The sequence below is a fragment of the Oncorhynchus clarkii genome, chromosome 7 (genome assembly GCF_045791955.1).
Source record: "Oncorhynchus clarkii lewisi isolate Uvic-CL-2024 chromosome 7, UVic_Ocla_1.0, whole genome shotgun sequence".
Lineage (NCBI taxonomy): Eukaryota > Metazoa > Chordata > Actinopteri > Salmoniformes > Salmonidae > Oncorhynchus > Oncorhynchus clarkii.
In genome coordinates this window covers 60,149,717-60,162,862 of record NC_092153.1, presented here as the reverse complement: position 1 = coordinate 60,162,862, position 13,146 = coordinate 60,149,717, and the positions used below count along the sequence as shown (strand labels likewise).

At 41.6% G+C, this 13,146-nt stretch overlaps 1 protein-coding gene across 3 annotated transcripts in view; it reads left to right on the top strand.

Annotated features, from left to right (window-relative positions):
- Positions 1-10,301, top strand: part of LOC139413576 (inositol 1,4,5-trisphosphate-gated calcium channel ITPR1-like) — a 167,245-nt gene extending 156,944 nt beyond the window's left edge. For all 3 annotated transcript variants that reach the window (XM_071161094.1, XM_071161093.1, XM_071161095.1), the window contains 3 exons: positions 3,399-3,559; positions 4,963-5,124; positions 6,053-10,301. In XM_071161094.1, the coding sequence (XP_071017195.1) occupies positions 3,399-3,559; positions 4,963-5,124; positions 6,053-6,139 (410 nt within the window). In that variant the 3' untranslated portion in view covers positions 6,140-10,301. The remainder of the gene's footprint in view (positions 1-3,398; positions 3,560-4,962; positions 5,125-6,052) is intronic.
- Positions 10,302-13,146: the final 2,845 nt, after the last annotated feature.

The following is a 13,146-nucleotide window of genomic DNA, read 5'->3' as shown; positions in this document are numbered from 1 at the left end:
ACAGGTACAATGTGCGGGGGCACCCGGTAAGTTGAGGTAATATGTACATGTAGGTAGAGTTATTAAAGTGAATGTGCATAGATGATAACAGAGTACCAGCGGTGTAAAAGAGGGGGGGGGGGGGGGGGGGTGAAATGCAAATAGTCCGGGTAGCCATTTGATTAGGTGTTCCAGAGTCTTATGGCTTGGGGGTAGAAGCTGTTTAGAATCCTCTTGGACCTAGACTTGGCACTCAGGTACCGCTTGCCGTGCGGTAGCAGAGAGAACAGTCTATGACTAGGGTGGCTGGAGTCTTTGACCATTTTTATAGCCTTCCACTGACTCCGCCTGGATGGAAGGAAGCTTGGCCCCACACTACCCTCTGTAGTGCCTTGCTGTTGGAGGCTGTTGGAGGCCATACCAGTCAGTGATGCTCTCAATGTTGCAGCTATAGAACCTTTTGAGGATCTGAGGACCTATGCCAAATCTTTTCAGTCTCCTGAGGGGGAATAGGTTTTGTCGTGCCCTCTTCACGACTGTCTTGGTGTGCTTGGACCATGTTAGTTTATTGGTGATGTGGACACCAAGGAACTTGAAGCTCTCAACCTGCCTGTTTCTGGGATAATGGTGTTGATGTGAGTGTGTATAAGGTAGTTGTGGAATTGTTAGATTACTTTTTAAATCAAATCAAATTGTATTGGTCACATACACATGGTTAGCAGATGTTAATGCGAGTGTAGCGAAATGCTTGTGCTTCTAGTTCCGACCATGCAGTAATATCTAACAAGTAATCTAACAATTCCACAACAACTACCCTATACACACAAGTGTGAAGGAATGAATAAGAATATGTACATATAAATATATGGATGAGCGATGGCCGAACGGCATAGGCAGGATGCAGTAGATGGTATAGAGTACAGTATATACATATGAGATGAGTAATGTAGGGTATGTAAACATTATTTAAAGTGACTAGTGAGACATTTATTATATCCAATTTTTAATTATTCATGTGGCTTGAGATTTGATTCAGTATGTTGGCAGCAGCCACTCAATGTTAGTGATGGCTGTTCAACAGTCTGATGGCCTGGAGATAGAAGCTGTTTTTCAGTCTCTCGGTCCCAGCTTCGATGCACCTGTACTGACCTCGCCTTCTGGATGATAGCGGGGTGAAGACAGTGGCTCGGGTGGTTGTTGTCCTTGGTGATCGTTTTGGCCTTCCTGTGACATCGGGTGGTGTAGGTGTCAGGGCAGGTAGTTTGCCCCCGGTGATGCGTTGTGCAGACCTCACTACCCTCTAGAGAGCCTTACGGTTGAGGGCGGTGCAGTTGCCATACCAGGCGGTGATACAGCCCGCCAGGATGCTCTCGATTGTGCATCTGTAGAAGTTTGTGAGTGCTTTTGGTGACAAGCCAAATTTCTTCAGCCTCCTGAGGTTGAAGAGGCGCTGCTGCGCCTTCTTCACGATGCTGTCTGTGTGAGTGGACCAATTCAGTTTGTCTGTGATGTGTATGCCGAGGAACTTAAAACTTGCTACCCTCTCCACTACTGTTCCATCGATGTGGATAGGGGGGTGTTCCCTCTGCTGTTTCCTGAAGTCCACAATCATCTCCTTAGTTTTGTTGACGTTGAGTGTGAGGTTATTTTCCTGACACCACACTCCGAGGGCCCTCACCTCCTCCCTGTAGGCCGTCTCGTCGTTGTTGGTAATCAAGCCTACCACTGTTGTGTCGTCCGCAAACTTGATGATTGAGTTGGAGGCGTGCGTGGCCACGCAGTCGTGGGTGAACAGGGAGTACAGGAGAGGGCTCAGAACGCACCCTTGTGGGGCCCCAGTGTTGAGGATCAGCGGGAAGGAGATGTTGTTGCCTACCCTCGCCACCTGGGGGCGGCCCGTCAGGAAGTCCAGTACCCAGTTGCACAGGGCGGGGTCGAGACCCAGGGTCTCGAGCTTGATGACGAGCTTGGAGGGTACTATGGTGTTGAATGCCGAGCTGTAGTCGATGAACAGCATTCTCACATAGGTATTCCTCTTGTCCAGATGGGTTAGGGCAGTGTGGTTGAGATTGCATCGTCTGTGGACCTATTTGGGCGGTAAGCAAATTGGAGTGGGTCTAGGGTGTCAGGTAGGGTGGAGGTGATATGGTCCTTGACTAGTCTCTCAAAGCACTTCATGATGACGGATGTGAGTGCTACGGGGCGGTAGTCGTTTAGCTCAGTTACCTTAGCTTTCTTCACAGTTGAGTTCATTCAGTTTAGCTCAATGCTGATTGGCTATTATTTTATTTATTTTTTTATCAAGGAAGGCCAAATGCTCGCTGACTTCCGTTGCATTCAATGCTAGGGGCAGAAACAATGTTATACTCTTTTGGACCAGACAGCATCAGATAAATGGCCTTACACCTACAGAGACAGCGGGGCGATGTTTCTCTCGCTTGGATGCTTTCTCCGGTGCAATAAATTCAGCCTCTTGCGAATATAAAGAAAATTATGAAACACAGAGAGAGGAAAGATAAATTATTTAGTTTTTTTCTTGGTACATTTTTTGGGGATACCTGGCTTCCCTTGGCATTCATGAATACCACTGGTCTTGAATGTGATAAGGGTTCAGGAAATAATAGCATCTTGTCTGTTAAATTAACAAAAAAGCCTATCCCATTGCACAGCCATAAACTTCAACAAGCAAAAGGCAAACCTTTTGAAGATTGTGTTCCACGGTATAACATAACCAGTTGATAAAACAGTTTTAATAAATTAGTCTTAAATGGAGCTTTTTTTCTTTTTATTGGCTGAGTATACATGTGTCAGTTAGGATTCGTTATCTGTAATGGTTATGATAAATTGGGCCTTGTTTCTCACTGTTGGCATATAGATAAATGCACACACATTTTTTTAGTGTTCTAAAAAATATATATTTTTTTATCTGTACTTCAGGGGAGAAATCATGCGAGTACTAGAACAGTAAAAATGTCAAATGCCCATCCCTACAGGGAAATATATTTCACCTCAGTGAAGACCAAACGCGACCTGCGGGCCAAAATGTATTTGACATCGCTTGCCTAGATAGATAAAATCCAAAATCCCCACACTTTCTCCACATTTCCCAAATTCACATGGCAATTCTCATATTTTGGAGATTCCAGGAAGTTGGCCAGTTTATCTGTGTAGACTAATGTTGTTTAGTCATTAGACTGAAAGATTGACTTTTTACAGGAATCTGCTTCTGCCAGATGCTCATTAAACACCACGCCATATCATAGGGTCAAAAGTGCTCCTCTGCTGTCAGGAAGTCGCATTTTCCTTATTTCTTAGGTCGACAGCGGCTTACCCTCCGTGAATTGATTTACGATCTCTAGTGTGTGTGTGTGTGTGTGCATGTGTGCGCGCGCGTGTGCACACATTTTGTTTCCTCACAGGTCTGGAGAGAGACAAGTTTGACAACAAGACGGTGACGTTTGAGGAGCACATCAAGGAGGAGCACAACATGTGGCACTATCTGTTCTTCATAGTGCTGGTTAAAGTGAAGGATTCCACTGAGTACACTGGCCCCGAGAGCTACGTCGCTGAGATGATCAAGGTGACACACACACCAGGCCTGAGCTGGTAACATTTCCCATGTCAGACCACAATGTCTAATATGTAATGTGACACAGCATAAGCCCAGGCCGTCCCCATTACCCACTGACATGAGTGCATAGGGTACACTACATCCTGTCCTGGGGGGAGACTGAGGTTTGTAGGGTGCATGTAGGGCCATAGAGTTGCTGTTTGTGTGTTCTGGTAAATCCCTTAACTAGCTGCTGACCTTTACTAACTGTGTGTACGTTGTGTGTGTTGAGTCAGAGAGGAGAATGTGACACTCGCGGGCACATACACCTCCAATGTAGCTATTTGCCCTTCCACCCTCAACTGACAGAGATAGCATGTACACACTGAATGTCACTGACCAACTGAATGACAAACGCACTGGATGACACACACACCCAGTGATCTCACTGGATGAGACAAACAGAAAGGCAGAGGGGTAAGACTTATACATGAACTGTTGTCTAACCCTAAAACAGATTAAGCTGTGATACGAGGCACAATGATAGCACTAGAAAAGGGAATGGGTTTCATTTTTGTATTCAACAATGATAAACCTGAGATGCCAGGAGAGTCATCTCTTAAAGAGTATTAATTTTTGCTGTTCGGCCTTGTTATTTTGGTAGCAATCATGTCATCATACTGGTCTGTGCAGTTTGGTGGTGTTAGCAGTTGATGTTACTCTTCAATAACACAGACCCCAAAGAAAATCAGGGGGAGAAAAATAGGTTTATTCAAAGAGGACAAATCATAGATGTTATGCTGAGCGGTAGATGTTCATTCTCCCCTGTCCTCAGTGAATCTCTCCTTAGTGATTCTCTCCACAGAACAAAGGGACAGGATATAGTTTTATAACCCAGCCCTAGCCTGTGGTTGACCAATTGGAATTCCTTGCAATAAAACTGGGCCAATAGCTAAATAACAAGTATCCTATTTCAGGTTCAATGTATAAACAATTTGGAACAATGAGAACTTGCTTTGTTGCTATGAGTCCCAGACTGAAATTCCTCCCATGTCTCATTGATCATTAATCCCCTATTACAGAAAAATCACTTTCCATTGATCGTTTAACTTTTAGTCCTCTATTGACCTCTCGTCCTCTGTGTTGTGTATTTATCTTCGAAATATTCTTACAGTATCCTAGTAACACAAATACAAGGGAGGATTGCAACGCTAACAATCCCTGGCCTTTTTCTTATGTTTCAATGCAAATAAACACACTTAGGGGCATAAATCACTTTCAGTGTTTTGAGTCTTCCTTTTTTGCTGATCGTTTTCTTTGATATCCATCACCCCCTCCTCAAAGCCATTGGATGTCTGTGTGTTTCTATCTATTCTTCCTTTGTTTACCTACGCAAGTCAATTAAGATACATTTATTTTATCTTATTTTACAGGAGCACAATCTGGACTGGTTCCCGCGGATGCGTGCGATGTCGCTGGTGAGCAGTGACGCGGAAGGCGAACAGAACGAGATCAGAAATCTGCAAGAGAAGCTGGAGTCAGCCATGAGGCTGGTATGCAATCTGTCTGGACAGCTCACGGAGCTCAAGGAGCAGGTAAGTCTCATCTGCACAGACACACAGACAGATGTCTGTCAAATCACACCTTGGCTCCCAACAGCTAATTGGCAAGGTGCTCATGTAGTTCTGAGATGATTGGATTGGTGAAAAGCAATATGGGAGAAATTCCACCTAGCCTATTAGAAGGCAAGATGGAGCGATTTTTCTTGCTTACTGAGCCCGATGCAAGAAGGCAACAAGAGCCAGCCGGTGCTGAAACTGAAGTGATTGATGGATTGTAGCTCATCACCGCCAACACTCGTTCTGGAATGTAATTACATGCTAGCATGGCTAGTGGCTAACATTAGCCAGCTCGAGTTAGCATACGAACTCTGTATGTTCTCCATACGACTTTGACAATTGTTCATTGTGGGTTGTCCCGAAGATATATATTTTTTTCTAGACTAAATGTTTAAAAAAAAATACTAATATATATTTTTTGGAGGTGTAGATAACCAGACCGTGACTAAAACTAAGCTACTAAGACTTTGACCACACTCTTGTTATTTTGGAGAGAAAAACTCTTTCTTCGTACCCTTTAAACTGATCCAATCCTTTTATGTTTACAAGTGCCTATGAGTAGGAGCTAGGGGTCATTTTGAATTGAGCAGAAGGTATGTCAGATTCCCTCACTGCTCTGGGCTGTTGAGTGGTTGTGGAGAAATGTTTGCGGGGTTGGCTGTGATGGGTGGGGTGGGCCCAGGGTGGGTTCACAGATTTGTTGAGAAATATGCGGCAGCTGGGCTGTGTGTGGAGGAAGGGGCTGGCAGTTCATGAGTTCAAAGGGTCAACAATGGTCTATGTCAAAGCTTGCCACAGGAAACTTTCTGTGTGCAGATTTTTGTGCGCTTCTCCGTGTGTTTGTTATTGGGTGTGTACTGTGTTTATTTGAGGTTGAGATCAACACTCTTCCCCCTTTCGGTAGATGACAGAGCAGAGGAAACAAAAGCAGAGGATTGGACTCCTGGGCCACCCCCCTCACATGAACGTCAATCCCCAGCAGCCAGCCTGAGGAGAACCGTGGGGTGGGTACCACCTCCTCCACCCAGGACCCTTACCCAGGACCCTAACCCAGGACCACTCACATGAAGGAGATCCTGACATTACAGTGCCTTCTTCTGACAGTCAATGTAGTGTACAGGAGTATGCCAAAGTGTGTTTGTACAGTAGTAGTGTGCCTGACTCATGGGCTTTAGAGAGTGAGTATGTACAGTATGAAGGAATTTGTGTGTAGAATGCCTTATTGAACACTTAGTGTTTATGAAACTAGTGCACATTAGGAGATGGGGCATATGCATGTAGTGTACGTGAGTGTGTCTATGTACTGTGCTACTAAGACTTTGACCACACTCTTGTTATTTTGAGTTTGAGTGGGTGGGTGAGGAATGTATGGAGTGTGCAAAAAGTGTCCCTGGACTTGAGAAGAAGGAACCAGTCATGTAAGTTTAGGTTGTAAAAATTACTCAAGTGAAAATGCCTTAGGTTGTCTTACTACCCTTAATGCCTTGTCCATCTTCCTTACCACTTTGAATGGGTGACAAAGGTTCTACTCCCCCATTGGTCTTGATGTATTTGGTGAACTTGAAGTCTCAGCCAATTGCAACACAAGACTCTTGAGACACAACACTCTCGTGTTGAAGGATGCTTTCCTCTTTTTTATATATTTGTAACCTGGCAAACAGTATTTAATATCTTATTTTTGTACGAGGTGCAATACCAATACTTTACGATATGCAACCACAAAGATGTTTAATCTTTACATAATGTCTGTTGGAGATGGTATGAGATTTTTTTAGATGGCTTTGTTATTTTATTTATATACAGTGCCTTCAGAAAATATTCATACGCCTTGACTTATTCCACATTTTGGAATAAGTCAAGGGGTATGAATACTAAATTCTAAATGGATTGTTTTTGTTTTTCTTACCCATCTGCACACAATATCCCATTATGACAAAGTGAACATTATTTTTGTCATTTTAGCAAATGTATTGAAAATGAAATACAGAAATATCTCATTTACATAAGTATTCACAGTCCTGAGTCAATACTTTGTGGAAGCACCTTTGGCAGCACTTAAGTCTTTATGGGTAAGTCTCTTAAGAGCTATCCACACCTGGATTGTGCAACATGTGCCTGTTATTCTTGTAAAATAAATATCAAGCTCTATCAAATTGGTTGTTGATAATTGCTAGACAACCATGCTCAGGTCTTGCCTTTTTGGTAAGCAACTCCAGTGTAGATTTGTCTGGTAGAAAGCAGACTGAACCAGGTTTTCCTTTAGGATTTTGCCTGTGCTTAGCTCCATTCCATTCATTTTTTATCCTGAAAAACTCCCCAATCCTTAATGATTACAAGCATACCCATAACGTGATGCAGCCACAACTATGCTTGAAAATATGGAGTGGTACTCAGAAATGTGTTGTATTGGATTTTCCCCAAACATAACTTTATTCAGGACAAAAAGTTAATTGCTTTGTCAGTTTTTTTGCAGTATTACTTTAGTGCCTTGTTGCAAACAGGATGCATGTTTTTGAATATTTATATTCTGTACAAGTGTCCTTATTTTCACTGTGTCAATTAGGTTGGTATTGTAGAGTAACTACACTTTGTTGATCCATCCTCAGTTTTCTCCTATTACAGCCATTAAACTCTGTAACTGTTTTAAAGTCACCATTGGCCTAAATTGGTTGAATCTGTGTTTGAAATTCACTGCTTGACAGAGGGACCTTCACCATAATTATATGTTTGGGGTACAGAGATGAGGTAGTCATTCAAAAATCATGTTAAACACTATTATTGCACTCAGTGAGTCCATGCAACTTGTTAAACACATTTTTACTCCTGAAGTTTAGGCTTGCCATAAAGGGGTTGGATACTTATTGACTCGAGACATTTCAGCTATTTGTAAAAATAATTGAAAACATAATTCCCCTTTGATATTATGGGGTATTGTGTGTAGGCCAGTGACAAAAACATCTCAATTTAATCAGTTTTAAATTCCGTCTGTAACACAACAAAATGGGGAAGAAGTCGATGTCTGAAAACTTAAGTCTCTGTATTTCAATGGCCAAATAGAATTGTGACCACCTTTTAAGACTTCTTCCAAGATTTTTTTGACCAATAATCTACAAATGAGACAATATATACAGTATTTTTGTGAAAAGAAAACTCAACCCAAAAGTCCATATGCACAGCATGGGTATCATGCTAAAGCCAGCAGTGTTGGTTTTCAAACACATGAGTTTGTGTGCATATTATCCGTACTATACAGTGCATTCGGAAAAGGGTTTAGACTAAAGTTTCTTCCATTCTTCTCTGCAGATCCTCTCAAACTCTGGCAGGTTGGATGGGTAGCATTGCTGCACAGCTATTTTCGGGTCTCTCCACAGATGTTCGATGGGGTTCATGTCCGGGCTCTTGCTGCCCCAGTCAAGGACACACAGAGACTTGTTCTGAAGCCACCCCTGCGTTATCTTGGCTGTGTGCTTATGGTCATTGTCCTGTTGGAAGGTGAACCTTAACCCCAGTCTGAGGTCCTGAGCGCTCTGGAGCAGGTTTTCATCAAGGATCTCTCTCTGTACTTTGCTCCATTAATCTTTGCTTCAATCCTGACTAGTCTCCCAGTCCCTGCAGCTGAAAAACATCCCCACAGCATGATGCTGCCACCACCATGCTTCACCGTAGGGATGGTGCCAGGTTTCTTCCAGACACTTTGCATTCAAGCCAAATAGTTCAATTTCGATTTCATCAGACCAGAGAATCTTGCTTCTCATGGTCTGAGAGTCTTTCGGTGCCTTTCGGCAAACTCCAAGCGGGCTGTCATATGCCTTTTACTGAGGAGTGGCTTCCGTCTGGCCACTCTACCATAAAACCTGATTGGTGAGTTGCTGCAGAGATAGATGGTTGTCCTTCTGGAAGTTTCTCCCATCTCCACAGAGGAACTCTAGAGCTCTGTCAGAGTGACCATCGGGTTCTTGGTCACCTATCTGACCAAGGCCCTTCTCCCAAATTGCTCAGTTTGGCCTGGTGGACAGCACAAGGAAGAGTCTTTGTGGTTCCAACCTTCTTCCATTGAAGAATGATGGAGGCCACTGTATTCTTCGGGACCTTCAATGCTGCAGAAATCTTTTCGTACCCTTCCCCAGATCTGTGCCTCGACACAATCCTGTCTCGGAGCTCTATGGATAGTTCCTTCGACCTCATGACTTGGTTTTTGCTCTGACATGCACTGTCAACTGTGGGACCTTATATAGACAGGTGTGTGCATTTCAAATCATGTCTAATCAATCCACCACAGGTGGACTCCAAGTTGTAGAAACATCGCAAGGATGATCATTGGAAACAGGGTGCACCTGAGCTCAATTTCGAGTAGCATAGCAAAGAGGCTGATTACTTATCTAATTAAGGTATTTCTGTTTTTTATGTTTGATACATTTGCTAAAATTAAAAATAAAATACGTTTTTACTTTGTCATTATGGCGTATTGTGTATAGATTTGAGGATTTTTGTATTGAATTCATTTTAGTATAAGGCTGTAATGTAACAATGTGGAAAAAGTCAAGGGGTCTGAATACTTTCCGAAGACATTGTATATGTTTATTTTCTTATATTCTAATTTGAAGGTATCTGATCATCCCCAGGAAGCTTTTAGGATGAGGACCTAAGGTTACTGTTTGAGGTCATATTTGTGATGTCATATGATATCCCAAGGTTCCTGTAGCATATTTGCCTGTTTGTACTGCGTATGTCCCCTGTAGATGGTTGTTGTGAGCATTATAAGGGAGGGTGTAGAAGGAGAAAAGACAAGGAGTCATACTAAAGGTGTCAACACATTGGTATTGCTTATGTCATACATTGGGAGCACACTAAACACCTAAGTGAGAACCTTGTTTTGATATGTTGGCTCTGAATTACATTCTGACAATCTTATATTTACATCCATTTCTGCTATCTAATCTTTCAGCACTGATTATTATGTTATTATTGCTTGTAGCACATGAATGAATTAAGTTTACTTGTCACTTTGTTTGGTGAATGGCCTTCCGTGAAGAGAGGTGTCCTGGTTTGATTGCAGTGTTTATGTAAAGAAATCCACAGAGTACTAATATAAAAGATTTGGAGTGCTGTTTGAACAAAGTTTCTTTCAAACATACTATATAAAACATGTTGTCTGAAATTTACATTCCATTCTTTAAAAGTCTATTCATTAAAGATGTGTTAGACGTTCAGGGGTGATTTTTCCATCTGTATGGGTTGTAACACCACAGAGAGAATACTTGTGATATGGTATACACAGAATCAGTATATCAGAATCTAATGATTGGTGTCCCCCAAGGATCAATATGGTCCATTTACTTTTTTTTAAACTTTATAGGTCAGGAGTTTTTCCTGAACACTTGATCTAACCAGGGAAAACTCTGGGCCCTATATCCTATAACTAGGTCCCAGAGTTTGCCTTGGTCAGATGACATGTATGGGAAAACCCCACTACAATAAGCATTTTCAATGACATACTATAGCACATCAGCTTTTAATAGATGAAATATACATTAGGATGAAGCTTGTATAATTAGATTTAGAAGTTAATGAGGCGTCACCCACGGCTACGGGCCAGAATAATGTATGCTGTTAAATGTGTATCATGTGATGCACGTGACTGGTTTTCCACTTATGACTAGAGTAGTGCCATTCATGCAGGGTGCTGCCCACTGCAGCTGGAGCTGAATGAGTCGTCTGACATACAGGAAGCAGGGGAATGCCACAAGACAGTGTGTAATCTCCTCTCGAGGCTCTCACACAGTCCCATTATAACAATTGAAAATATATATATATAAATAAAGCAATAAATTGTTACAGATGATGGAAAATAGGATTGAAACATGAGGATCTCCTTTTTCTCAGGATGGAACATAACCTAGAGAGTTCAAAGGGGTATTAATGGGTGTCCCCATTATAAGGTAACATAGTTATTGTGGTCAGTCAGGTACGTGCCATCGCCATGGCACCTGGACCAGTCATTAGGTAAGTGTTCTGTTACCACAGCACCTGTTGTCAGGTGGGTGTCCTCTTACCCCATTCAGACAAACATCCCCAAAGCATTACCAGTTGCTATTCTCTAAGGCCCCGATTCCAACCCAAGTTAAGCGCGCATAAATGTAACATAATTCCCTTTTTATGCACTTTGCTCTCAATGTATATTCTGACCTTGAACTTAAGCATGATAACAGTGTGCTATTCACCTGCTATTCGTTTTGGGTGGAGATTGAATAAATTAAGGTGGGGAAGAGGTGGGTACAAATGCCATATTCTGACCTTGACTTAATGCCATAATAATGCTACCGTCTTTACACACATGAGAAAACCATGAATAAGCAGTTTCAAGTGAAAAAAGCATCTATTGAATTTTTTTCCAGATAGAAATAACACCATTCCCCATGCACTGTAATTTACAACTTGAAATAACTATTGATAACCGCTAGATAAAGGAGTAGTCTGTTTGGCTAAGGGAATTGTAAATATAAATGACACTTGTTTTAGATATATTTTACCTTCATAATCGCTGGAGACATGTGAAACCAGTCATATGGCAGCAAACTGAAGTATATTAACATATAAAACCATCCCACAGTAAAGTTTATGAAATCCTGTGCCATTATGTGGAATTTAAATTGTACAGCCTTTTAACTTGCAGGAATGGGTAGTCTCAAATGTCTTAAACATCATGATCATTACACAGGTGTGCCTTGTGCTGGGGACAATTAAAGGCCACTTTGAAATGTGCAGTTTTGTCACACAACACAATGCCACAGATGTCTCAAGTTATGAGGGAGCGTGCAATTGGCATGTTGACTGCAGGAATGTCCAACAGAGCTGTTGCCAGAGCATTTAATGTTAATTGCTCTACCATAAGCCACCTCCAACGTTGCTTTAGGGAATTTGTCAGTACATCAAACCAGCCTCACAACCGCAGACCATGTGTAACCATGCCAGCCAAGGACCTTGACATCCGGCTTCTTCACCTGTGGGAACATCGAGACCAGCCACCTGGAAAGCTGATGGAACTGAGGAGTGTTTGTCTGTAATAAAGCCCTTTTGTGAGGGGAAAAACAAATTCTGATTGGCTGGACTTGGCTCCCCAGTGGTTGGGCCTGGCTCCCAAGTGGGAGGGCCTATACCCAGTCATGTGAAATCCATAGATTAGGGCCTAATATATTTATTTTAATTGACTGATTTCCTTATATGAACTGTAACTCAGTAAAAAAAAAATGAAATTGTTGCATGTCGCATTTATTTTTGTTCAGTATATATATTTTAAAAAAGGGTTTAGGCTAATTAAATCGTTATGGAGCAGAGCGCAAACCAAACAATAACAAACCTGACTCATGGCGCAATACTTGGCCGTGGTTGAAATGGACAAGGGTATAAGCCTACTATTGTATACTATTCTCCCTATTATAATTCTATGTACACTAATCTTCCAACATTACCATTGGTTAAAGAACTGAATGTGGCAACTTTCTGAATGACTCAAACTACTCTATTTTTGATGAATCAATATATTTAATGCGTAAAGGCTCTCCAAACCTTTTTTTAATGATTTATACATGTAGGCCATCATTTTAAATAAGCATTTGTTCTTAACTGACTTGCCTAGTTAAATAAAGGTTAAATAAAAATAAATATGTACTTTCATAACCTTAAAATGTGGCTTAATAATCTACAAAATCAGAGTATTTTTAAATATACCAGTTGGTGCTGAAACAGAGAAGAATATGGATATATTTAGATGGTTTTCTTTCATTGATCCCTATTTTCTGAACCTGTACTCTTTATGTATTCTAGTCTTTTGACAAAATTCTAATTGAAAGTACACTGTATTTAAAGGGCTGGTTTAAGATGAATGCACTGAAAACCCATTTGAATGAAAACTCCACAAGAAAATCTATTCTCCAGCAACAGTTTTCAGCTGTTGAATTACATTTATTCAGTGCGCACAAGGGACCACACCTACAACCT